This window comes from Erinaceus europaeus, chromosome 20 (assembly GCF_950295315.1).
Source record: "Erinaceus europaeus chromosome 20, mEriEur2.1, whole genome shotgun sequence".
In the NCBI taxonomy this organism is placed as follows: Eukaryota; Metazoa; Chordata; class Mammalia; order Eulipotyphla; family Erinaceidae; genus Erinaceus; species Erinaceus europaeus.
In genome coordinates, this window is record NC_080181.1 from 9,212,990 (window position 1) to 9,238,767 (window position 25,778).

General features: G+C 51.4%; 1 protein-coding gene across 1 annotated transcript in view; it reads right to left on the reverse strand.

Annotated features, from left to right (window-relative positions):
• PKNOX2 (PBX/knotted 1 homeobox 2) overlaps positions 1–25,778 on the reverse strand; it is a 53,816-nt gene that overhangs the window by 16,626 nt on the left and 11,412 nt on the right. The window contains exons 2-6 of the mRNA XM_060179791.1: positions 25,576–25,747; positions 11,388–11,576; positions 3,546–3,675; positions 3,091–3,188; positions 2,393–2,512 (exon numbers count right to left, since the gene is read on the reverse strand). Coding sequence (XP_060035774.1) covers positions 2,393–2,512; positions 3,091–3,188; positions 3,546–3,675; positions 11,388–11,576; positions 25,576–25,747 — 709 coding nt within the window. The remainder of the gene's footprint in view (positions 1–2,392; positions 2,513–3,090; positions 3,189–3,545; positions 3,676–11,387; positions 11,577–25,575; positions 25,748–25,778) is intronic.

Consider the following 25,778-nt stretch of genomic DNA (forward strand, 5'->3'; position numbering starts at 1 on the left):
CTCTGGGCTACTTTTTAAAATTTATTCAGATAGATAAATAGAGAGGGAGGGAGTGAGAGAAAAATACCATGGCACTGTGGTTTTCTCATTGCCAGCACCTCTCATGAAGTACTGGGACTTAAACCTGGGCAATGTAGGCTCCCTAGCCAGTGAGGTCTGTCCCAAACTGACAAACTCTAATCATAAAAAGGGCTGGAATCTATATAAAAAGATCTACAAATACATACATTTAAAATAAAATAAAGTATATCCATTTGATTGTGTTTCCTTTTTTTTCAGCCAGTTAACCAATCAACACAGTAGCTGCCCTTGCCATGCTGGACATGAGAACATCTATAGGTCTATCATTTCCCAGACTTCTTTCCCCTTCTCTGCTGAAATGAACAGCTCTATACCCAAGCCAACAGCTCTATGCCCCACACAGTGTTACTACAGACCTGTACTCCCAAATACTGCAGCCTCAGAGTTGCTCTTCAAAATTTCAGTGCAAACAAGAATAGATTAGTGATGACAGACAAACTTGGGGACAGCTTTACCCCACATGCCCTTGTAAATTCAGTGTCTTCTAGTGCATCTACTTGTAACCCACAAAACTCAGAAACAGGCTAAGCCTCATATAATCCAAGTTTCCTCAAACTTACTTCACCATGTAAATCTTCCAACGTAGGGTCTGAGTTCCCCAGAACTGAGAAACACTGTGCAGGCCTTCTGCCTTCCTGAGGGCCTCCCATTTTAAATAAAGGGATGTGGGCTGACTGGGGGAGCACTCCGTCCTGTGATGCCTCTGGTTTCTCTCTTCTCTGAAGAAGAGAGTGTCTCTCTTTCCCTGAAACTTAGCAGGCTAGCTCATCTCTGGAGGTTGGCCTAGAACTTGGTATTTGAGCACTGCAAGACAAAATTGAGAGTCAGCTGGAGGCCTTTCCAGCTCCAGGTCTGTGGCCCCAGCCTGAATACACCCACCCACATACCACTCACTCACACTCCCTAAGCTTGGACAGAAACAGTACCCTTTGTTTATTGCTCTAGCTCTTGAATGGAGGTAGGGGACTACAGTTGTGTTTTTTTTTTGTTGTTGTTTGTTTGTTTTTTGGGCCACCAGGGTTATTGCTAGGGCTTGGTGGCTGCACCGTGAATCCACTGCTTCTGGAGGCTATTTTCCCCCCTTTTTTGTTGCCCTTGTTATTTATTTTTTTTATCATTGTTGTGGTTATTTTTATTCTTGTTGTTACTGATGTCATTGTTGTTGGATAGGACATAGAGAAATGGAGAGAGAAGGGGAAGACAGAGAGGGCAATGGAAAGATAGACACCTGCAGACCTGCTTCACTGCCTGTGAAGTGCCTCCCCTGCAGGTGGGGAGGAACCCAGATCCTTACACCAGTCCTTGCGCTTAGCACCATGTGTGCTTAACCCGCTGCGCTACTGCCCGACCCCTGGGGACTACAGTTTTCAAGTGATTTCTAGCATTCAACTGAAGGCCTGTTGCAACTAATGACATACACACACACACACACACACACACACACACATACATTATACACACATACCACACTCCATACAGATACATATGCAAACACTGTACAGATACATGTGCACACATCACACACAGAAACACACATATGTACATACAGCACACAGACATGCACATACACACAACCTACACATTGTGTTGGGTCACCCAGCAGGCACCTTATTAATTCCATCTAACTACAGTTTTCTTTGCCACAGTGTGGCTGAGCTCTGGCAGTTGGTGACACTGGGGAGTGAACCTGGGGCTTCTCAAATGCCAAGCCCTGTGCACTGCCACAGTGCTATCTCTCAGCACTCAAACACTGTATGTAAACCTAATGCTGTCATACCACTTCATCAAAACAGCCACAGAGGCATGTGGAAGACACTGCTCCTTTATGGACTCAGTGGATGGCATGTAGTCCAGGTCCCAGCCTGGCTGCACCTCTAGGGCCCAATATCCCCATACACCAAGGACTCAGGGGGCAGAGTACTACCCAGGATGGACACTTTCTCCCTCAGGGAAGGTGAAGGGTGTTGGGCTAGAGCTGGCATCTCTCCCAGCCTCTCTGGACCCTGGAGGTACACCTGGGAAAGTGTGCATGCTACCATGCACAAGGTCCAGGGCTCAAGACCCCAGTCCCCACCTGCAAGGAGAAAGCTTCACAAACAGTGCAGTGCTATAAGTGTCTCTCTGTCTCTCTCTTTCCCTCTCAATTCCTTTCTGCCCTATCAGTTCTGCACACTAGCCCCTGCCCCTTCTGCAAGTAGAGAGCCAGCCTCTTGGGGCTCAGCAGGGAGCTCCACCAGGGAGCCAAGGTTCTGCAGCCAGTGGAGGTAGAGATCCTGCTTGCTTGCCTCTCCACACCCCCCATGGCACTCACCATGAGATGCTGGAAGAGCCAAGAACGCATTATATTGGTGGCGTGCTTGGGCAAGACTCCGCGTTTGTTCTTGGACTTCTTATCCTCATTGTCCAGGAGGGAGGTGAGGTCAAGGTTAACCTTCAGGGCACGTGGAGAGAAAATCAGCATCAGCAGCCCAGCCTCAGCCAGACCTGTTGCCATAGTTACTGCAGGCTCTCTTGGCCAGCCTCCTTCTTAGGGCTCTGAGGAAGCCGCCTTTCCTGATGCCCTTAGAGACTGGGAATAAGGGGAGAAGGAGGAAGTGGGGGTGGAGAGAAGGGTCCTGTGTGTTTATGTGTGTGGGGGGCAACTTTGTGGGGGTGGCCTGGTAGTTCCTAGCACTTGTAGACTTTCATATTATGGGGAGCCCTATCTGTCTGTGACCACGACTCCTGCTCTCACCCCACTGGTAGGTGTGCTGTGTGCACTGTGTGTTCCCCCGCCCTCCAAGCAGACTCTTGGGCACCAGGCTCATACCTCCCATCCTGCCCAGATAAGTGCTGTTCTGTGGCTTCACAGAGAGCAGGAGCCCAGGAGCCTTCAAAGCCTTTGCATCCCCCTCCCCTCATCTGACTCTTTCAGAGGAGGGAGGGCTGTGGAGCTTTGGGCAGGTGCCCCCTGTCCTGCCCTAGCCCAGCTTGCAGCTGTACACGGGATGCATGCACTCATGCACTTACCTGTGTGTTCTGGAGCTGCAGGGTTCCCTGAGGGATTGCCTGTGTGACCACTTGACCCTGCGAGGTTACCATGGTAACTGGCTGGTATAACGCTCCACCTGAAGAGACAACCAGTTTTGGGGTCCCCTGCCATGGGGGTAAAGGAAGTGAGGGCAGGCAGGGTCCCCATTCGCTGGCCAGTCCTTACTCTGGTGGCATTCAGCCTCTGTGACAGGGCTAGGGGTGGGGGCAGGGGGTGTGTGCAGAACTGCTGGTGGAAGCATTTAGGGCTGTATCTCTGAAGGGCTCAGGAGACTTTGACCCAAATTTGTTGCCTACCACCTATATACTTATGTTCAGCTGGGAGCCCCGTCTTGGGTTGGAGGCGGCCCTCACACTCCTAGGACCTGAGTAGGGTCCTGCACCTCCACAGGCTCCAGGCCTTCCCCCAGGGCTGCCCTTGTCCCCTCACCGACCTGACACCACCTGTGAGTTGACAGTTGTCATGGCGATGTTGCCCTGCTGGAGCGCTGACGCTGGAACCACGATCCCCTGGGGGTTACTGGAGACTCCAGACATGGAATTGGGGGAGCTCTGCAGGAGGTCCTGGCAGCAGGAGGGGGAGGCTCAGGTCATGATGTGGTCACTGTTCCCAATTCCTCCTCTGCCCTTTCCCCTTCCTGATTTCCCTCCTCGCTTCTCTCTGTTCCCCCAGATCCAAACCCAAAGGCAACCCAGCAACCAGCCTGCAGTGGCCTTCCAATTGGCAAGCCCACTTGCCTGCAAGCCTGAGGCCCACAGCAGCCCATAAAGAGCATCCCCATCTTGACTGCCTTGGGGACTTCCCCTGGTGCTACCTGGCTTTTAGTCGGCAGAGGTCTCCTTTGACTAGCCAGGGGTGTGGCCAGGGCTTTAGAAGCTTCCTCTGTAATTCTGTCAGTAATGTGCACCCTCCTTCCCACTCAAGTTTCTGCAGCTTGCTCTCTGTCTCCAGAGCCCTGGACCTGGCTTGCCAAATTATAGCCTGGTTTCCACAAAGTCCACACCTATGAGCAGCCCTGGGAACATTATCTTTGAGCTCTTTGCCTTGGTGTACTCAGAACACATCAGAAATGGCTGTGTGCTGGGGCCACACTGCAGTAGGAAATGATAGCTTCCTACCCAAGATGCCCTGGCTCCTGCCTCCACACTAAAAGCAAGCAAGCAGCCAACCCACTTGCCCGCCAACAGCGGCCCTGGCTCCTTCCACCCCTCACCCCTGCCCTTCAGCCCCTCAGCCTTTCAGCCCCAAGTCCTAGGGTCAGCCTGATGCCTGTCTGCCACTAACTCCTAGGGCAGGTGACCTCCTCTGCTCCCATCCCACCTGTGTCCCCAAGAGGACTGTCCTCAATGGTGGCTCAAAGCAGCCAGGGGGCCAGCAAACAGTAGGGTACAAGGAAATGCTTGAGGGTGGGTAGGTGAGAAAGGAATGGGGTATGTGCATGTCAGGGCCTCAAGGCTGTGTTTGAAGAGGCAAAGAAGGTGCCATAGCTGTTCAGCCAAGCCACAGGACTGGCTTGGGGACTGTCACTGAGGACATGCCGTGTGGCTGAGTTCTCGGAAATCTCAGGAGACCAGGCTTTATGGGCAGAAGGAGGCACACCCACCCAGCTTTCCTTTAAGCACCAGGAGAAACGGGGGCCTCCAGTCTGCAGAGCGTCCCTCCCAGACCTTGCCCCTGGAAGCTCACTTGATCAGCAGAACCCCTGGCCCCCACTGCAGCGCCTATAAATAAGTAGCACTCACAGAGCCAGGGTGATGCCCTGTTCCACCCCCCTGCCGGGCTTCTCTGGGGGGTGAGGGGGATGCCTGCTTCTATTCCTGCCTCACCCCTGTGGCTATGACCTTGACCTCTTCCCTGGCATCTGTGGAGCCTCCCAGCTAGGGAGGGATGTTTCTTGTGCTTCAAGTCCAGCCTGGAACTAGAGGCCCAGAAACTGGGGGTGGGGAGGACCTGAAAACTCACCTCTGCCTATGTATGCCCTGGGATGCAACAGAGACTTAGGAGCACAAGTGACTTGCGGGGCCCCTCAGCTGGTCAGCAGAATGGGAGCAGAACTCAGTAATCCTTCACCCACAAATACTACACACCCCACCCCCACCAACTCATGTGAAGAACTGGGCTCCCAGGTGCCTCTCTGGTCAAGGGCTCAGTGAGAGGTTACTGGGGACAAGATGACCCGACAGAAGCCAGTGCATCCAAATGGAGGTGGCCTAGGGTGACAACATGGGGTGGGTTTGAATGCTGGCACCACAGGAGAGCACCATACATGGCACCAGGGGAAGTCCCACAGGTGGTGGATTGGTGCTATAGTCTTTCTCTTTCTTCTCTCTCTCTCAGTTCTGAAATTTAAGGCAAAACATTGTCTGGAGTGGTGGAATTCAGAACCACTGAATCTGCCCCTTGGCAATCTGCGTTTGCTCAAACCTCCCTCAGATAGTGCCAAAGGTCAGAGGGGTCTGGACACGACCTACTGACTCACCGCTGCTGCTGGCACGCCACTTTGTGGTGACTGCAGGTGGAACCACAGCCTCCAGAGGCAGCTCTGCAACCAGCTGCATGTCTGGAAACTTCTGCGGCCTTTTGGCAGTGGCCAGGAAGCCCCGCAGGGAGAGGACACTGGTGAAGCACAATGCCACTATCTCCTCACCAGCTTCCTCTGGGGCTTTGCCCACTCAAACCAGGTGGAGGCCCCTGTGTGTCGACCGAGTATGACGGCCCCTCCCACTCTCCTCAGCACACAACAAGGGGTGAAGAGCACACTGGGGAGCATACTAGGGACACGTCTCGGCTCCCAGAGCCTCAGATCCCTGCCACAACAGTATGGGAATGGCGGAAAGCCGTTGATCCAACTCAGGAGGTCTGCCTGGTGTCCCGAGCGTGTGTAAGCTGCCATGAGCTGGGCAGTGGTTCCGGCTTGTCTGGTGGAGCCTTCCATCTGAAATGGGGCTCACACACTCTCTCAATTTCAAGTCCTAAGGGGCCTCGTGGAGAGCAGTAAGAGCTGCTTCTAGGTAGGAACTGGGACAGCAGCCTGAACCCTCCTTGAGACCCCCGGGGGCATGGACCTGGGCAGCACGCATCAGACTTCCCAGAGACACAGACAATCACACTCCCCCGAAGACACAGAGAAGCTTGGGACATCTTGGGGGTATGAGTGGAGTGGGGAGCAGGTTTAGAGGGGCTGAGAACCTGCAGCTTTCACTCCATTCGTGGGTCAGCTGCTTCCAGAGGCTGTGTCTCATGCTTTCTCTACCACTGAGGTTGTTGGGTGTGTCTTGCTGCAGACCTCGAGTGTGGAACACAAACAGATGCCCTGTGCCAAACACAGACCTGGCTGAGGAGAAGTGAGGGGCCCTGGGATCACTTTCACAAGTAGAGGGTGGTAAGGAGGAGGTGGGGGGGGGCAAATAAATTCACGGTGACTGTGAACTCTGACAGGGTGGTCTGGGCTCGGACCTGAGGACCACCTTCTGGACCTGAGCTGGGAGAGTGCTTGTGTTGTGGGGTGATGGGACACAGGACTTGACTTCCAGGGGAGGAAGGCATTTCTATAATAAGCCATGATGGGAGGAAGACATGAAGGCAAGAGCTAAGTCTCCCTTTGGGTGTTCCTGAAGAAGCTCGGTTTTGTCTGGTATGGAGAGGCACGGACTGGACTGCTTGGCAAAGCTGCCTGCAGGGAGGATTTGAGAAGAGCCAAGGCCAGTCCCTGGAAGCCACCCTGGAGGGGGTGGGATGTGGGGTGGAGCTGCCTGGGTGGAGGGGTGTATGAGGGCCTAGCTGCCTGCCATCCACCCCCAGGCCACTAGGGGGCTCCATGGATCTACAGCTCAGAGGATGCTTCCCAAGCTCCCAGGGGGAAGGCCTGAGGTAGACTCTGCTGGGCGGGGCTTGGGAGTAGGGTGATGACCGGGACTCCTCACTTCTGCTGGGGAGCTTGCCTCATTCAGCTCCTGCTCACCGCTCCTCTCACACCTCCCTCAGCCTCAAGTACCGTCTTCTCTGCATACGTGGCACCCTCTCTCCCTACCTCAGAAGCAGTGTTTTTGAGGGAAAGATGGGGTTTCCTCTGAAACAGCCTAGCACTGAGCTAGGTGCATGATTGATGTCCTATAAAGGTGTGGGAAGGGGTGAGTGTGAGTGTGCCCTGGGGCGGGGGAGGTGGCAGGGAGGATGACAGACCCGTCTCAGGCCAGTGAAAGTGGGGATTCAGGAAGCTGGGCACCTGCAAGCAGGCATCTGGCCCCTTGGGCTCTGGTCTAAGGAAGTGCCCTGTGTGCTGGGGCACACAGCAGCTGTTGCTCTTAAGGAACATTCCTTTTTCCTTCTGGGAAGCTGAGGGCTTTGGTTCCTTTAGCCTGCTGGGAGGGACCCCACCTGCTCTCTGGCCTCTGAGCAGGGCTGGGGTTAGGGAGGAGGCACAGGAGTTAGGAAAGGTGACCCCCGAAGCTCAGCTTGCTGTCACTTGGGTCTAGGGGTATCTAGCATGGCACTGTAACCTGCAGGACCGAGTGCTCACCAGACTCTGTCAGGCTTCAGAGCACCCGCAGCAGGCTTGGTCACCAGGCAGAACTGCAGGGCTTGATCCACTGACCCCCACCCTGCTGGAGCCCCACCCTGATTGGGGAAGTGCGAAGTCCTGGCAGATCAAGAAGCAAGTCTTTCCCCGCTCAGTCCCCTTGCTGTTTTCCCCAGGGTGGGGGTCTCTGCAGAGACCACACCTCATGTCTTCCCAAGTGAATTCTGGGAACTGGTCAAGGTGCCGTGTTCTCCTCCACATTCGTCTTCCCTCCAATCTCAGACCCCCAGCTCTTGCGAGGCAGGCTCAGCCCTTCTACCCAGGCCAAGGTATTAGCAGGGGGAGACTGCCAGAGTGCTGGGGATATACCCCTCCTGTGCTTTGCTGCTCCTTTTCAGCCCTTCCTCAGTGGTGGCCCTGCCCCTGAGCCTTGAATGGCCTTCAGCCCCCACAGTGCCCAGGTGGGGCCCAGCTGCCTTTGCACAGCCTATGTGCTCTCTGAGTCTCTCAATGCTTGCTTAGTAGGTGAGTGAACCCAGGCCCTGAGCCCTGAGGCTTCAGGCTCCCAAGAGAAAGCAGGGTGACTATCAGATCAAACTGATAAGAGCAAGGATGGGGTGTGATTCTCTCTGTGTAGGAGGCTCAGACAGTGCCCTCGGGAAAAACCTGAGAATCCAAGTGGGAGAAAAGATGGGGTTCTTCCTGCGGTGCTGCTCCGAGGGCCTGGGAAGCCAGGGCACTGAAGCCAAGGGGCAGTCAGTGGAAAGATCTGGCTGTGACCCCAAACCTTGGAAACCATGCTGTTCTCTGCTGGGTGGTGTATGCCCCTCAGCCCTGGAGAGGTTAGGCCTGGTAAGGGAGAGGCCTGCACCCTGGGGAGCTAAGGGAGAGGTGTGGCCCTTACTAAAGGGGGACAGTCAGAACAAAACAGTATCTCCCACTTGGCAATACTTGGCAATACGCAGCCTAACGATTAGCACACGGGGAACCATGAGGCAGTATTCTGGGACAAAAGCACAGGGGCTGGAATGTTGAGCTGGGGATCGGGTTCCTCTGGAAACACCCTGCCCGGCCAGGTGCTCAGCTATTTCAGGCTTCGGGGATTAAGCTGGGCCCTGACGGACACGTGTGCACACGTTCCCTCACACTCCCACATGCCTCTCTCACTCCCTGCTGGCCTGCCTTCCTGGGAAGCCTCCCCCTAGCCCTCAGACTCTCAGGAGCCTTGCCAGCCTGCCCACCCCTTCTCATTGCTGGGGTGCCTTCTTGCCAGCTCCCCATCACTCTGCTCCCCTTTCCTTCCAATTGTCTGAGTCAATTTCATCATGCAGTATGCCCTTCCATACTCATCTTTCTCTCCCTTCATCTTTATTCCTCTTTCCTTCCCTCCTTCCTGCCAAGAACCTGCCATGATGCTTATGCACCAGGCCCTGTGTAGTCAGCACACGGTGGGGACTGTCCCCACAGAGAAGATACTATATCTACTTAGGACAGCCTGTGGACTAGAGAGGACGGTGACGCCTGTGGGGAGAGGGACAGTCGTGGGAAGAGGCAAGTTCACAGTCCATGTACGTGGTCCACCTGCTGCCGAGGCCTCTGTGGGGAGGCAGCCTGGGTGCTGCCCCGGGAGAGAAGAGTGTGGATCTGCAGAGCCCTGAGGGTTGCCTGAATTTCAGCAACCAGATAAGGGGACCTCTGGGCCTGGGGTGGCAGGTGGGGGTGGGGAGGCTCCAGGCCTCCAGGCAGAATTGTTGAGCAGAAGGAGCATGTGAATAGCTCTGGGAGGACAGAACCAGCAGCAGAGGCTGGAGCTGAAAGAGAGAGAGAACGCGCACACAGAACATGTAGGACTGTATGTACATTGATGCTCCTAGGGACACACTCAAGCGTATAGTCATGTGAGCGAGTGTGTGCACACGTGGAGTGCGAGTGTGTCTGGGTATGCAGCGTGTGTGCAGCAAAGTGAGCCAGAGCAGTGGAGCAGCCAGGGAGGAGCTGCATGTGAGTCCCCTCACTAGCCCTTCACACCTGAGCTGGACATTCAGTGGAGCCAGGAAATGAGGGGCTGCAGTCTAGAAACGCCGTGGAGGAAGGCTTGTGGCAGGCCATCCCCTCACCTGGCCCCTCTGTCTCTGTGCCTCCCAGCTCAGCCTCATCTGATGTTGAAGGCTGAGAGCTGAGGCTCATAGGGACTGGAACCCAGCTCCTTCCTCTCCCTCAGCTCAGCGGCAGGAAAGACTGGCAGGTGGTTTCTCTGTGACCACTCTCTGCTGCCAGCTGGGGCCAAGCCCTTTGCTGCAGCCTAACCTGCCAGCCCTGAAGCTGTGGCTTCTGAGCCCCTGGCCCACCCTTCCCCCAACCCCCATTCTTGGAAGTCAAGTCGGAGAGCCCAGGAGGGGAAATCCAGGGCCTCTCCAAGGACCTGATTATTTCCAAAGACTTGTGCTAATTTTCTGATATGATCCTCACATCTCTGTGAGGCACTAAATCCTCATTACTTTTCCTGACCGATGCATTCTAATTAGATCAACACTTAAAAAAAATTCACAATAGCCACAGGATGGCTTTCCATCTCATTAACTCCTCACTTATTATTTTCATGAAAATTACTGATAAAAATGTGCATCTCCATTTGGTGGGGCCTTACAGCCTCCCTGGCTCCTATCTCGCATCTCTCCCGTCACCAGGCTGCGAGGCATCACCATGGTAACCCACAATAATAGAAACTAATAAATTACAAACGAGATGCTCGTTGAGCAATTATTGTCCTCTTTTATGCAAGTTTCTTGCTAATTTTGATCATAAGGGAAAGTACAATAAGACTCTGAAGGAATGAGTCTATTTCAAGAGAATATTAGCAGGCAGGAGCCCGGGCGGCCGTTTTTAGAGCTGTAATAAAGTGATTTGCGGATTTCAAGCCAGGGGAAGAGGAAATAAACTTTGTGCCTGATGTCCCATGCAGGAGTCACTACCAGGTCCCACACAGATCCTGTGGGGGGTTTGATGTGACACCTGTCACAATGTGCCTGTCATGGATGGCCTTCCAGAGGCCACCTATCCCTGCCCCCCCTTGACTGCCAACCGGAGGAGACAGCTCAGTGTGTGTCTTCCTTGCTTTGGCCTGAGAACAACACCCCCTTCTCAGGTGTAGTCCCTGCACTTCTCAGCTGTCGTCTACGAAAGTCTCACCAGGTCCTCAGTGATCATATCTTGAGAAGAGGCTGCCACCAACCCCTGAGTACAACCACACCCTCCTTCCCAGTTCCCAGCATGAATCCCAGGAGAATGAGGGTGACTCAAAGCCATGCTCACAGGGCCCTCAGCTCTAGGGAGATCCAAGTGCCAGAGCAGGGGTGGCCCCTGAAGAATGACTGAGGGGACACTGCAGTCACCACTCAGGTGGGTGGGAACCAGGGAAGAGTCCCCAGCTTTGCTCCCCAGGGGCAAGAGAGCCAAGAGGGGAGCTGACTGTAGGGCTCATTTCCAGCTGTCCCCTCTCCTCCTCATCTGGGGATGCTTTCCACCTCCTTAGCCAACCTTGTGCTCATTACTTGGGGCCTTTGTGCCAGGACCCATGTAGAGGCTGCCCCTCTCAGGCCCGGTCACCATCTAAGGAATAGGAACCCTGGAGTGGTGAGCCCTGGTATGTGAACACTTTGCCAGGGGGTGGGGGTCAGAATGGGGCCCCTTCAGTGAGCCAGGCTCCTCCACCTCCCCAGCTTACAAGTGCCCCCAGGAAGCCCTGTCTCGTGGTACCTGGGAGTGCAGGTTTATGGAGGGCTGGTTGGGGGAGTAGGGCCCCCCGAGGTCATTCCTGAGCAGGTTGTCACTGTGCATCTTGGTTTTGAGGCAGGTGATATAACGGTTGCAGAAGTCCTTGCAGAGCTCATTGACTTTCTCCAGCTCCAGCAGGTGGATCCTCAGCACCTGGATTGCCTTCACCATCTGCAGGGTAGGGGTGGGAGAGAGGAGGTGAGGGGGCAGGGTCCCCCACCTGCAATGTAATGTCACACTCTCATTGTAGCTCTCCACCCAGTGCCCTCTTGTTCCTAGCTGAGAACAGCACTGGTCTCAGGTAGTCTGCACCTGGTTGTCTGACAGTTGGGGGCAGAGACAGTTGGGTGGGCATGGAGAGGACAGCCCATGTGCTGTGAAGCCCTGGACAACAGAGGGGGAACAGACTTGTATCTGAGGGCCTAGAGGACAGCATGCACTTGTGCTTGCTCTCTCTCTCTCTCTTTCCTGCCAGGGTTTCACACTTGTATAGTTTCACTGCTCCCAAAGGACTCATTTTATTATTATTTTTTTTAAGTTTGAAGGTGTGCGTGTGTGTGTGTGTGTGTGTGTGTGTAAGAGAGATAGAGAGAGAGAGAGAGAGAGAGAGAGAGAGAGGCGAATCACCAGCTTCCCCTGTGCAGGTGCTCCCCTATGGGCCAGGGGCTTGAACCTGGGTCCCTGTATGTGGTAAAGTATGTGCTATAGTGGGTGAGCTAGCTCCCACCCCACACTGTCTCTTCTTAAAAGTTTAGTTTTTATTTTTCAAATTGCATGAGGGTTTCACATGAGAGAGAGAGAGAGAGAGAGACCAGAGCACCACTCCTGCACCACTCCTGGGCCTCAGGCTTAAAGCTCTTGTGCTCTAATGCTGAGCCACCTCCCTGGTCCTTAGCCTGCTTGTTCTTAACTGTGTCCTGACCACCTCATGACACAGACACCTTATACATGCCCCGTGACACCCACTGATTGGCTTGCTCACCCAGGTGTGCCCATGTCAGGCTGCCCTGGGGCCTCTCCGGTGCCACTGGATGCTGTGTACGTGCCTCTGCTGACATTGCTATCAGTCTCAAAGGGAAGCACTTTGCAGTACATGGAGAGGACAGAAAGCATGTTCTTTTATCCAATCACCCTAAGAGAATGGTGATCATTATTTTTGGTTTTTCCCACATGCTTTCTTTTGGTTTTTCCCAGTACTATAGCACTCCCATGTGACGTACAGGTGCCCTCCTAGGTGAGCTATCTTGCCTACCCTACATATATTTAACATAATTTCATTTACTCTATCTTAAGAAAAATTTTTTTCTTTTCTGATTTTTTTTTTTATTGGGGAATTAATGTTTTACATTCAACAGTAAGTACAATAGTTTGTACATGCATAACATTCCCCAGTTTCCCATTCAACAATACAACCCCCACTAGGTCCTCTGAATCCTTCTTGGACCTATATTCTAAGAAAGTTTATTTCCTGTTTTCCCCACTTTACTGAGTGGCAGATAGCTTTCTCTGTTCTCCTAGGCTGTGAGCTCCTGGAAGGCAGGGTTGGCATTTTATTTGTTCACCAGGCTACCCTTGCAAGCAACACATATGGGGACCAAGCCAGCATTTGCAGTAATCAATCTGTGGGTCTGATGTGTGCTTGAACATGGATAGCTGACAGCCTCCCTCCAGAAGTTCGTCTGTCAGTCTCCCCTTGGCATGCCAGCCTTGCGGTCGAGCAAGATGTGGCAAGAGTACACGGGGGAATTCCAACCTTCCTATCAGTCTTGCCACATCACCTACCCTCCCCGCTCCTGGTGGGCTTCTCCTTCCTTATATTTCTATTTCCCTGTTCCTGCATCACCACCCATACCCTCTCATTGCCTTGCTCTCTTTTCCTTTATAAGGAGATACTGACCTCATTGGCCAGCTGGCTACTTCGCCTGCACAGCTAGCCCTTTATAAACTTGTAACTGCATCAATAAAGATGTTCTGTTCCCCGCAACAGGACCCTAAAGAGGCTTGTGTATTGTCTGCTGCCACGATATGCTGGAAGACCCCTTTAGCAAGCTCACTCCTGCCTCGTTCCCCCCGAGGAACCCCGACATCTGGTGCCCAACGTGGGCACCCCAACATCAATCAAACATATTTTTAACTGTTGCACATTCTTCTGTGTGTGGTACAGCTAGCCAATCCCTGCTTGTAGGGTATTTAAATGACTTGCAGTGCAACCATTTTATAAAGAGGTTACAGTGACTCTTTCCCATGCTTAAAACAGTTGATTATGTTGTTTGCCGTTTCTTCAGTGGGAAACCCCAGAACGAAAGGCAAAGGCTCTGGGCATTCTTCAGGCTCATGGTAACTATTACAGAGTTGCTTTTTCAAACAGGGGCTGTTCTGGGGCTGGGGAGATAGTATAGTGGTGCCACGACAGACTTGCATGCCCAAGGCCCCACGTTCCATTCCCAGGACTACCGTATGGCAGAGCTGAGAAGTGCTATGCTGTCTCTCATGGATATAAACAAACAAAAAACAAAAAAAATTTTTAAGGCAGAGTTGCTCTGGAACAGTTGACTCCACCAGTGGAAAATGTGAACCTTGATTTACATCTCACAGTTTATACAAAAACTCACATGGATCAGAGACTTAGTATAAGACATAAAATGACAAGAGTTATAGAAAAAAGTAGTAAGAATTTGTTAGGACCAACAGCTAGGCAAAAGGTTTCAGACTTGAACCCAAAGGAATGTTGTAGAAGAGGAAACTTGGTGTATTGTCTTTAAAAAAATGAAGAATGTTTGCTCTTTAAAAGACCTATGAAGGCTAGCAAGACAGCTCTCCTGGGAGGGGGCTTGCTTTGCTAGGCATGTGAATCAGGTTCTAGGCTGGTCCCCACTATGCTGGAGAGAGCTTCGGTGCTGTGGTGTCTGTCTCTTCCTATGTGAAAAAGTTGGAGATAAAAACAAAACAAACAAACAAAATACACACATAGAAAGATTAGAAGGCAAACCATTTGCAAACCACACATCTGACAAAGGATTCCAGTACAGAATATATAAAGAGCTCTTGAAACTAACTAGTGGTGGTGGGGGGACTGGTTGGTAGCACAGCAGGTTAAGTGCACAATGTGAAGCGTAAGGACCAGAGCACAGATCCTGGTTCGAGACCCCAACTCCCCACCTGTAGGGGTGGTCACTTTACAAGTGGTGAAGCAGGTCTGCAGGTGTCTATTTTTCTCTCCCCCTCTCTGTCTTCCCCTCCTCTCTCAATTTCTCTCTGTCCTAACCAACAACAACAGCAGCACCAACAACAGCAGAACAACAATGGAAAAAGGATGGCCGCAAGGAGCAGTGGATTCATGGTGCAGGCACTGAGCCCTAGCGATAACCCTGGAGGCAAAAAATAAAACAAAATAAAATAAAATAGCTAGAAGGCAACAGGCCACCCGTGAGAACACAGGCAAAAGACTGCCTAACCATTGTTCTGGAGAGGATATACAGAAGGCCAGTGAGCACGAGAAAAGATGCTCAACACCACAGCCACTTATCAGGGAAATACAATGAAAGTCACAACAAGGAACCACAACACATCTACCAGAATGGCAGGAATAAAAGCCAGTGGTAACACCAAATTCTGGGCAGGGACTGGATCCTGGGTCCCTCCTTCACTGCTGGAGACCTAGGAAAAGGTGCACCACTTTGGAAACAGTGTTAATGGCATCTCATAGAGTTTAGCTCACTGCCTGCCCCAGCAGTCTCATTCTCAGGCACTGGTTCCTGAGAAATGAAGATGGGTGTTTCAGAAAGACCTGCATGTGAGTGCACAAAGCAGCATCAGGCCCAATAGTTCAAGTCTGGAAACAGCCAAAATAAGCTTCAACAGGTGGATAAAGACACTGCAGCATATCTGTATCACGGGGGAGCACTCAGCCACAGAAAGGAACAAAGCACTGACACACTCAACAAGTTGGATGGATTACCTGGGAAATATGCTGAGAAAGAAAAGGTGGTCTCAAAAGCTTACCTGCTGTGTGACACCATGTATACAGTCACAGAGTAAGAAAGCAGATTAATGAATGCAACTTGACTTGAATGGACATGTGGTAACTCTGTGTAGAACTAAACACACACACACACACACTCACACACACACACACACACACTCACACACACACTACTGTGCTGAGACGGTCCCTACAAGCTCCTGGTTGGGAAATAACTTTGCAAGAAGGGGATCAGAATTGCTCTGGACAGGTTCTTCCAACTATACCAAAGTAAAATGTGATAAAATTGTGTGGAGGGTTGCTGCCCTGCAAGACCAACTGATGGGGGTCAGGCAGTGGTGCACCCAGTTGAGTGCACATGCTATCATGCACAAGGACCTGGGTTTGAGATCCTGCTCCCCACTTGTACGGGAGACACTTTATAAGTGATAAAGCAGGTCTGCAGGCTTCTGTCTTTAACAACAACAACAACAAAATGTCTGCCAGGAGTGGTAGATTCTTAAGTGTTAGCATCAAACCCTAGTGCTAACCCTGGTGGCAAACAAACAAAGAAACAACAACAACACCTGAAGATGATGGAAGAAGCAGTCAGTCCCTGATCAAGCCTACCCTGGCAGTGCACAGCTTGCACTTGGATGCCCAGGACAAAGGAAGGCTGCTGTCTCTGGAAACCTGGATGGTAGGCTATGAGGGAGCTGTGTGGCTGGCAGCTAGTGTTACACCCTGCTCTGCACTGGCATCTCAGTGGAGATAGTCTCAGGAGCCCCTGGACTATCTGGGGGGTCAGGGGTGCTGCTCCTGGGGAGCTGTTTTAGTCTGAGTGCCACTCAGAAGGAAGCCACCAATTCCATGTCTATGTTCAGGGCTCAACCATGGGACCTTGTCCTGAGAGTTTTCCTTCTTCTCAGGGGTCCAAAGCTGAGGGACAGTGCCATCAAGGCAGTGGGGAGCAGGGACAGTAGATAGGTTATCTGTTGCTGAGTAAACACTGTCTTTTGCCCCAACTTTCTACTTGGCTAGATCTCAGCTTATGTCTCTTGGAGTAATTTGCACAATGCAAGGTGTTTGATAAATATTCTTGGTGGACTGCTAATAACATCCAACATAGATCCCCTCTGACTAAGTTCATACTCAGACCCTATGTCCCATTCATTTATCCTTGGTCTTAATGAGTCCACACATTGCACACAAGCGCCTCTGCCCACAGATACCATCACTGCCCGTGCTTTGTAACTGAAGAAAAGGAGTCCCAAAGACATTACACTTCCTTGCATGAAGTCCCAGTGCCAGTGATGGACAGTGCTAGGGGGTGCAGCCAGGTTGTCCCTGTGGCCCTTGCTCCAGGCCCTCAGCATTCCTGTCACTGGCAAAGTGGCTCAAGGACAGGAAGTGTGGGACTCCACGAAAACCAAAGAGCTCTGGGGACACTAAAGTGGAGCATTTCCAGATATCTCCCTGACAGGGCTGCCTCCCCAGGGCTCTATCTCCTCTCTTACCCAGGCCTGGCCTGAGCCAGACACCTGCTTCCTTGTGTGGGCTGGGCAGCTGCAGGCTGGCTTCTAGCTCTCTAGGCCTTAATGATGACTTTGTCTGCACATCTCTGTGGGTGCTGGGAGTGGCTGAGAAGTGACTTGGTGGTGGACCAAACACCTAGCATACACTGCAGCTTTGCTCCTGGGCTCTCCCAGTGGAGACCATCTTCTTTCTAGACCCTCAGCAAAGAAATGTTTCCTTACCTTTTTTTTTTTTGCCCCCAGGGTTATCACAGGGGTTTGGTGCCTGCACTACAAATCTACTGCTCCTGGAGGCTATTTTTTCCCTTTTGTTGCCCTTGATGTTTACTGTTGTTATTATTACTACCGTAATTGTTGTTGGATAGGACAGAGAAAAATGGAGAGAGGAAGGAAAGACAGAGAGGGGGAGAGAAAGACAGACACCTGCAGACCTGCTTTACTACCTGTGAAGTGATCCCCCAGCAGGTGTGGAGATGGGGTCTCGAACCAGGATCCTTACGCCAGCCCTTGTGCTTGGCGCCATGTGCACTTAACCTGCTGTACTACCACCCAGCCCCAATACTTCCTTACCTTTAGCTCTTGTCCCTCCTGCCTGCTCCTGAGCACCAGAAATATCTGGCTCCTCCCGCATCTGAGCTGTCCCACTTAACACAGGCCGAGTCTCACTGGAGGGCACTCATTGGACAAGGCACCTGACCCAAGTACATTGTTCAATTCACTTCTCCCCTCTGGCTCCAGGCCCAGGGCTGCTCAGGTCTCCCTCTGCTCCATCACCACTACCCCACAGGGGTCTCCTTCCTGGGGCCATAAAGTTTTCATTTTCAAATAGGACTTCCTGTCTCTCCCCAGCACCCAAACTCTGCTTCTTCCCTTCTCTCTCCAAGCTTTCTTCTAAGGGACTCTTCATTTTTAATCTATATTTTATTCTCTCACTTATTTTGTGATCTCTTTGTGAAGTAACACATACATTTTCACACAGAGAAGTGCTGGTATCCATATACAGTCAATAACTATGACTTACAGAAAGGTATCAGAACATACAAATAAGGGAAAGAAAACAAGTATGTGAAACCTGGCCAGGGAAGCTTTGCTCAGAGGCCCTGACACCGACCTGGTGCCCAGAGGCCCAGAGTGGACCCACTTTATGCCTTTGTCTAATAAGGCAAGTGGAGGGAGCACTGCTCCATAGGATAATAGGCTCGCTTTAAAGATTTAAGAAGGGAGAGTAAATCATAATGGCACTGAGGCAATGAATATGCAGGGCCTCCCCAACACCTGAGTGACAGGTGGCTTGTCCTCACACAGGCAGCTGCTTGACAAAGCAAGGCGCCCGGCTGGGTCTGCACCAGCTGCCTGGACTTGAGTCCGGTTCTGCTGCCTACAAAGTGGGGGACATGAGCCAACTCCCATAGATTCCGTGAGCCCTGGTTTCCTTCTCTCTAAGGTGGGGAGCCCTCACTCCATCTCACACACTTGAAAAGGGTCAGTGGAGACAGCAATATGCTAGTGTTTTATAGACCACTGGGAAGCAAATAACCTCTTTTATTAATTCCCAGCATCTGCTGCCTTCCTCTTGTTATTCCACATTCAGCCAGTGGACGAACCACCAGTCCTAGATTTTTTTCTGTCTACATTTATATGTGGAGAAATCACCCTCTAGACTACATGTTTATAATTTTGAATTTTTACATCTAAATCAGAATAAAGCTGTGATTTATTAATATGGTGTTTACTTATTTATTTTTTATATCAGAGTACAGCTCAGCTCAGGCTGATGGTGGTACAGGAGATTGAACCTGGGAATTAGGAACCTCAGGCATCTTTGAATAATCATTAAGCTATCTCTCCTGCCCTAAGCTATGTTTTTTTTTTCTTCTAGTGTCTGCACACAAATCCACTGCTCCTGGAGGCTTTTAGTATTTATTTATTCCCTTTTGTTGCTCTTGTTGCTTTATTGTTGTAGTTATTACTGATGTCGTTGTTGTTAGACAGGACAGAGAGAAATGGAGAGAGGCAGGGAAGACAGAGAGGGGGAGAGAAAGATAGACACCTGCAGAACTGCTTCACCACTTGTGAAGCGACTCTCCTGCAGGTGGGGAGCTGGGGGCTCGAACTGGGATCTTTAAGACGGTCCTTGCTTTGCACCACCTGCGCTTAACCCGCTGAGCTACCACCCGATTCCCTAAGCTATGCTTTCTAAATGATCGATGTTATGTAAGAATTAGTCTAATGCAATCACATTTCCATTTGATTTAATGTCACTATTCCATGTAACAAATGTGCCCTTACAACCTTTCTCCAAATTTTGCTTTGTTTTTCAGTTTCTCTCTTTTCATTCTCTTTCAAGATAAAGAAATAGTTTTATGCTTTTAAGAGGAACCTTTCAAAGTAAAGTAAAATCAGATGCACTATCATGTTGAGTTTAACTGTCACATGCCAGCCCAGAGTGGGCTTCTCACTTTCCATGAATCCCTCATGATGTTCTACTTGGTTCCTGCAAGCCTGAGGGTTTTGGGACTAGTGGCTTAGCTTCCCCTCTAAAACCCAGGACAGCCACAGGCCTACCCTGCAGAGCTGTGAACACTGCCTAACGGGATATGTTGAGGCTTTGGCCGCCAATAGCCATCCATACTGCACATCAGTGCTCTCTGCCTTGTGCCCTCCCACTACCATCAAGCTCTTTTCCAGAAAGTGTTCTTGCTCAGTGGGTCATGGCCTCTTCTCTTGCTAGTGATGGATCCTTACCTTTCAAACAGAACTTTGCAGTCTGCAAACTGCTTCTCTCTGGGTGATCTCATTTGCATCTGATGTGCATAGGGGCACTAGCAGAGTGCAACTGGCTGGCTACATTCTCCGAAGCACTGAGGGAGGCAGCCAGCTCTGCAGGCAGCTCACCTTCTGCATCCTGGATGCTGTGCTGTGTCCCTCCCTCACTGGCGGTGGAGCAGGTAGAATTGTACTCCTCCCAGTACTCTGATACTCCCTGCAGGTCTGCAGGATGGTCAAGGAGAAAATTCAGGCCAGATCTGTTCAATCTGACCCATAGAAGGTATGGCATCCCAGGAGTGGGGAGGAAAACTGGGAGCTGGAGAACCACTGAAAGGATGGGGGTCAGTTTATACATTTTGTGGAAACAATTGTGTAGAGTGAAATGACTTTAAGTTACTGTCCTGACATATCCCTGCAAGGTCCTCAGGCTTTGGATAATTCCTCTCCTCAGCTTCTCTCTCCTCTCTCTTCCAAAACAAAGAAACAGTCCAGTCCTGTCAAGAAGAACCCTTCAAAAGAGCATGGCCAGATACCAGATACATGCTTGCACTTGGGTCTTGCATGTGCAGGGCTGTGGGAGTGCAAACCTCAGCTCAGTCCGAGGCTCAGATTCTCTCTAACTCTAGTGGGAGACTCTTCCTAGATAGGAGTGGACATCAGGAGCTAAGCAGGGAGCTGGAGGATGTGGGTTCTGGAGCTGCTCTGCCTGCCGGAGGGAGGTAGCATTCAGCTCACCTCTGTACCTGTTTGCTCCTCTGCCAAACGGTTGGTGGGGGGAAGAAGGGGTCACAGGCACCCCTGCCAGTTGCCCTGTGGGAAGAGACAAGCTGTGCCTAGCACGCAGGAATCCCGAGAAACAGGTAGCTCAGGAGCCATGTGACTGCTGAGCTGTGGACACTGGAGCCTGGCATCTTGAATGAGCTGTGCTGGACAACTACTCTATCTCTATTTGCCACCTCATCTTAAAATGGGGATGGCGACAGTGCTTGCCTTGTGGACTTGAAGAGAGGCCTGACTGAGGTACTGCCTATAACTCTACTAGAATGGCACCAGGTGTTTAGTAAGGTTGGAGAAATGCTAATTGGCACAGCTTTGATTATTCTGAATCCTTTCCCTTCCCTGGGCCTGCGGGATTGCTCTCCCTCTAGGAAGCCTGTCCTGCAGGTGGGAGAGCATGGCCAAGGGCTCTGTGGGCTCCCGGAATTCTTACTCACAGCCCTGGCCTTGGGCCCTGCCTCTGCAGAGTGGGCCCAGGGGTGGGGGGGGTGGGGGGCATTTTGGAGGTGGCTTTGCGGTCAGACAGCCATAATCTGCCCCCTGAGCTACACTGGAGTCTCATTAAAACGTGCCCCATAAATGTTAAAAAATTTACACATAAAAAATTCCACGCATGAAACTGAAACCATACGTTTTACAGCTGCGGTTTGAAATCTTGCATAATATATAAAACCTCGGCCCTGCACCGGGGGCCTGTAAATCAGGTTTTATAAAATAGAAAGCTTTTACCTTTCAAAGGGGTTTGGGGAACCTGCAAATTTTACAAACTTTACTGAGTGCCAGTCAGAGGAAGCTGGGCCCAAGCTGGAGCTCGGGGGTGTGGGGGGATAGGTGGGATGGGGGAAGCCCCAGCAGGTGTGGGAACTAGAGTAGAGACTGGGCCCGGGGAGCTGCCCAGGGGCCACCCCAGCTTAGCCACTATAGGGGTTCTGGTAGAATGTCACCTCTGGAGTATTGCAATGGGGGTGGGGGGTGGGAAGGTCAGAGAATGTGGGTGCTGGGGAGACATAGGGGTCCTCTTCTGTCACTGAGGACTTCATTGCCCCCAGGAGAGGCCTGAGGGTGGGGGTGACAGAGTGAAAGGAGATTGTTTTGGGGGACAAGGCAGTGACACATGTGGTTAAGCATACATACTATAGTGTGCAAGGACACAGGTTTAAGCCCCTGGTTCCCACTTGCAGGGAGAAAGCTACATGAGTGGTGAAACAGTGCTGCAGGTGTCTTTCGCTCTCTCTCTCTCTCTCTCTCTCTCTCCCTCTCCACCCTCAATTTCTCTGTCTCCATCCAATAATAAATAAACAAAATAAAAAAGAATAAAAGAATATTAAATACAATTTAAAAGAGAGAGAGAGAGAGAGGGACCATGCTGCACCCACACAGGGCTCTTTTCTCTGTAAGTGCTCTCCCTGAATGCTTGGTTACCCAGGTTCCCTCCCTGGGGCCAGGGGAGGTGGTTGGCAGCCCAGAGCAGGGCTGGGCCCCTCCAATACCTGCATTATGGAAGTCTCTCTGTTCTTTGGGAAGGATAGGCAGCTGTCCTCACAGGAGCTGTCTGGAAGACCTCAGGAAGGAGGTAGGCAGAGGATGACACCCTTAGCTGATTTTTGGGGGAAGAACAGGCCTCCAGCTAGAAGTGTGAGGCTCCTGTCCAAGTGGCAGGCCCAGTGGGGCTGGAGAACCCGGGTCTGCCGACCTTGGGAGAGAATCAGGGTATTGCTGAGGGTCCAGGCTGTGACAAAGTTTTGGGGAACCCTCCTGACAATCCCCTCTGTGAAAGTCAGCACTCAAGGGCAAGGCAAGCTGCCCTGACACACATATATAAAAAATAAATCTCTCAATTATCTCAGCTCATTTGCTTGGGGTCTCTCATTTCATGTCGCTGCTCGGCTGCGCAGTATATCTGTCCGGGTAAAGAGTTACAGTCCGCCAGGCTACGTGTGCGGGGTTGTAAAAAATACAGATGCCAAATTAACTGGCTGTGGCGCTTGGCAGCTGATTGAGCTGATAATGACGCGATCTGACCTTTTTCTAATTTCTAATTATGTGTCTCTCGCCTGTGTGGCTCCCATGATTCCTGCTCTAATGATGGCCCCTGTGGCTGGCCCCTTCCCTCCCTGCCCCATGCAGGAGGTGTGGTGGCAGGGGGCTCTGCCTTATTTCTAACTGCAAGTTTTGGGGTCCCTTTGGTCACCCGGAGGAAAGGTGGAAAGTCTTGTCCTAGACATGCAACACTGAGATTCGTCTTCTGGTGCCACACACCCTAAGGATTTTATTATTTAAAAATATACTGATGCATTTATTTGCATGGGGGGGCAGATGGTATTAGGGATTGAAACTGGGGCCTTTGGGACTACTGAAATGCAAGTCCTGTGTTCTAACACTGAACTGTCTCCCCAGCTATGGATGCTAGGCATTTTTAGAGCTCACTTAATCCTATAGCCACCTTATTGTTGCTGTCATCATTACTATTATCATCATTACCACCATTATTTTGGTCTCTGAGTTTTTACCTTACTAAACAGAAAGAGAAGGAAAGCCACCACTGCACTGAAGCTTCTTTCAGGCTATAACCTGGACAGTGCACATGGCAAAGCAGTGCACCATTCAAGCGAGTTATTTTGGTGGTCCATCATCATCATCATCATCATCATCATCATCATCATCATCATCATCATCATCATCACCATTTTCTTTCTCTCACTTGGATGAGGGCTTTATTAGATATACAGATGAGGAAACCTAACTGAGAGGAGTTAAAGTCCTACATAGGATTTGGTGAGACTAGTCTCAGAGCTTATGTCTCTAAGAGCTCCTTTGACTCTAAAGACCTCTGGGAGGTGGTTCAGTGCGTGGAGTGCAGGACTTGTCTGTGTGAAGCCCTTGCTTCAGTCCCTGCTACTGCCTATGTCAGAGATAAGCAATCCTCTGCTTTCTCTCTCATAAGATAAATGTTAAAAAAAATAGTCAAGCCCTAGTACCACATAGACTGGGGGAGTGCTCTGGTATCATTCAAACATAAATAAAGACTAAAGAAGTCCATGCTCACCAGTCACTGGCTGTGACTCATTCACCTAGGTAAGTGGGGCTATGAGGGTGGGCTGTGGCCCAGTTCATTCACAACAGCACATCGTCGTCTCGGAATTACTAAGCACAGTTTATGATCTTTTTCTGGGTGGATCGGCCAGATTATGTACAGCAAACCTGGAAATTCTGCACAATTCTTCTGCATGACAGTTCTCTGCACAACTCGGTCACTAGACCTCACTGATGATTGAAACCATCTGGGGAACTAAAAATGTAGATCCACAGCCACACACCCCTCTTACTGCACTGCAATCTCCAGGTGGTGGGGCCCTGGAATATCTTTTTTAAACTGTAGTGACCACCTGGATGACAAGAGAGAGAGGACTGGGTTAGACCAGAGGTCAGGGGTCATAGAGCAGCTTCCCAGGTTGGGTTTGGCACATGACAGACACTGAGCCAAGTTCTGCTGGATTGCCCCTGATATCAACAAGTCTTCTTCAAGTCAACAGAACTCAGGAGGCCCAGGCAGTGGTGGTGGGGGCAGAGAAAGGGGCTGGCTGCTTTGGGCCTCAGTGAGCTATAGTGGCTCCCCTGGCTGTGCAGGCAGGGGAAGATGGCTCCCCGGCCCTCTGCTTCTCAGGAAGGCTGATACACTTTCATGTGACTTAGCCTGATTTCCTTCCAACTTAGGCTTCAGTTTCTTTGGAGGCTCTGACATCCCCAGACCCAGTCTGGCTGGTACAGAAATGGAGGCTTACTCCCTGGCTGTGTGGCATTAGTAGATCCAGGCACAAGAACTCTAATCCTGGCTTCTCAGCTGTAGTCTTGAGGCTGGTGGCTGTTGGCAGGTCACCCAGCCTGCACTAACTCCCTGCCATGTGGAGCACTACATGGGGATGTCTCCATGGGCACCCAGGGATGCCAGACTAGTGTGGCTGCCCAGCCACCAGGTGAGGGGGGATGGTACAGGTAGAGGTGGGGCCTCAGAGCCCCACTCTAACATTCCCCATGGCAGTCAGGACTCATTGTCTGGCCGAGGCCTGTTCCCTCCCTCTGAATGCCAGTACAGTCCACAAGTCCCCAGGCTGGGATAGGTTCTCCTGGACTCTATGAAGCATCCTAATAGTGGACTGGATAACTCATACACAGAATGATGCCTGAGTCACTGAAATCTGTGCTGAAGGAGCACTGTATGTGTGTGTACATGCATGTGGGGCTTCTCTCCTTTTCTGGAGCTATATTTGCTCCTCTGATTCCATCTTCTTTTAGGGGGCAGACACAGGCTAAACCCAGGGTGCAGGAGATCAGAACCACCATCAACCAATTTTTGGGGTAGAATTGTGCAGAACTTCGAGATTTGCTGATCCACCCACAAAAAAATAAACCATCAACTGTTCTAGCTCTTCTCTCTCCTCCTTATCCCAGCAGACTTTAAGGCTTCGAGAAAGTCTCTGGTGCCAACCAACCTAGCAGTCACCAAAACTCACTAATGATTGCAACCACCTGGGGAACTATAAACAGGTAGATCCACAACCCCCCCCCCCCAAGACTTACTGCACCGAAATCTCCAGGTGGTGGGGCCCTGGAATGTGGATTTTTAAAAAGCTGTATTGATTATCTGGGTGACAAGCTAGGCTGTGGAGCCAGGTGGCTGTACCTCTCAGTGGACAGCACTGGTGTGGGTCCTCCCCTGTTGGTGCACATGACTACACCTGGGATCCCAACTCATCAGCTCTCTCTGAGCTGCCGATGGCAGACCTACCAGAATGCCAGGCTCCAGCCCTCAGAACAGCTGCCCTTGGGCTCTCCCACTCTCCTGGTCTCCTCTGCACCATCAGGGCTGCTGATTGGGATGCTGGGGCCACAGAGAGTATGTGCGAGGGGGGCTTTGCAGCAGAACCTATGTGTGCGGGGCTGCTAAAGATCGTGTGAGGATCTGGCCCACTGGGGGCATACCCAGCCTTCTGCCCCCAGGCAGCATGAATGAATGAATGAATGAATGAATGAATGAATGAATGAATGAATGCAGGGACCAGTTGACAGTGCATGGAGGGGGTCCTGGGGAAGAAGGTCCTTGCCAGGTGGGCGGAAATGAACACTTTACCAGATTGTCCAGTTCTGGGTCATCGCTGAAGAAAGGCTTGTGCTCCTGCTCCTGTTGGTGTACGAAGTTCTCAATGTCCACATCGAAGCTGGCGGAGGTGATGCACTCGGAGCCCTGCGTGGCCTGCTCACACTTCTCAAATAGCAGTGTCAGCAGCGGGAAGAGCGGGTGCCTGTGGGGACAGCGAGAGCTCGCACCAGAAC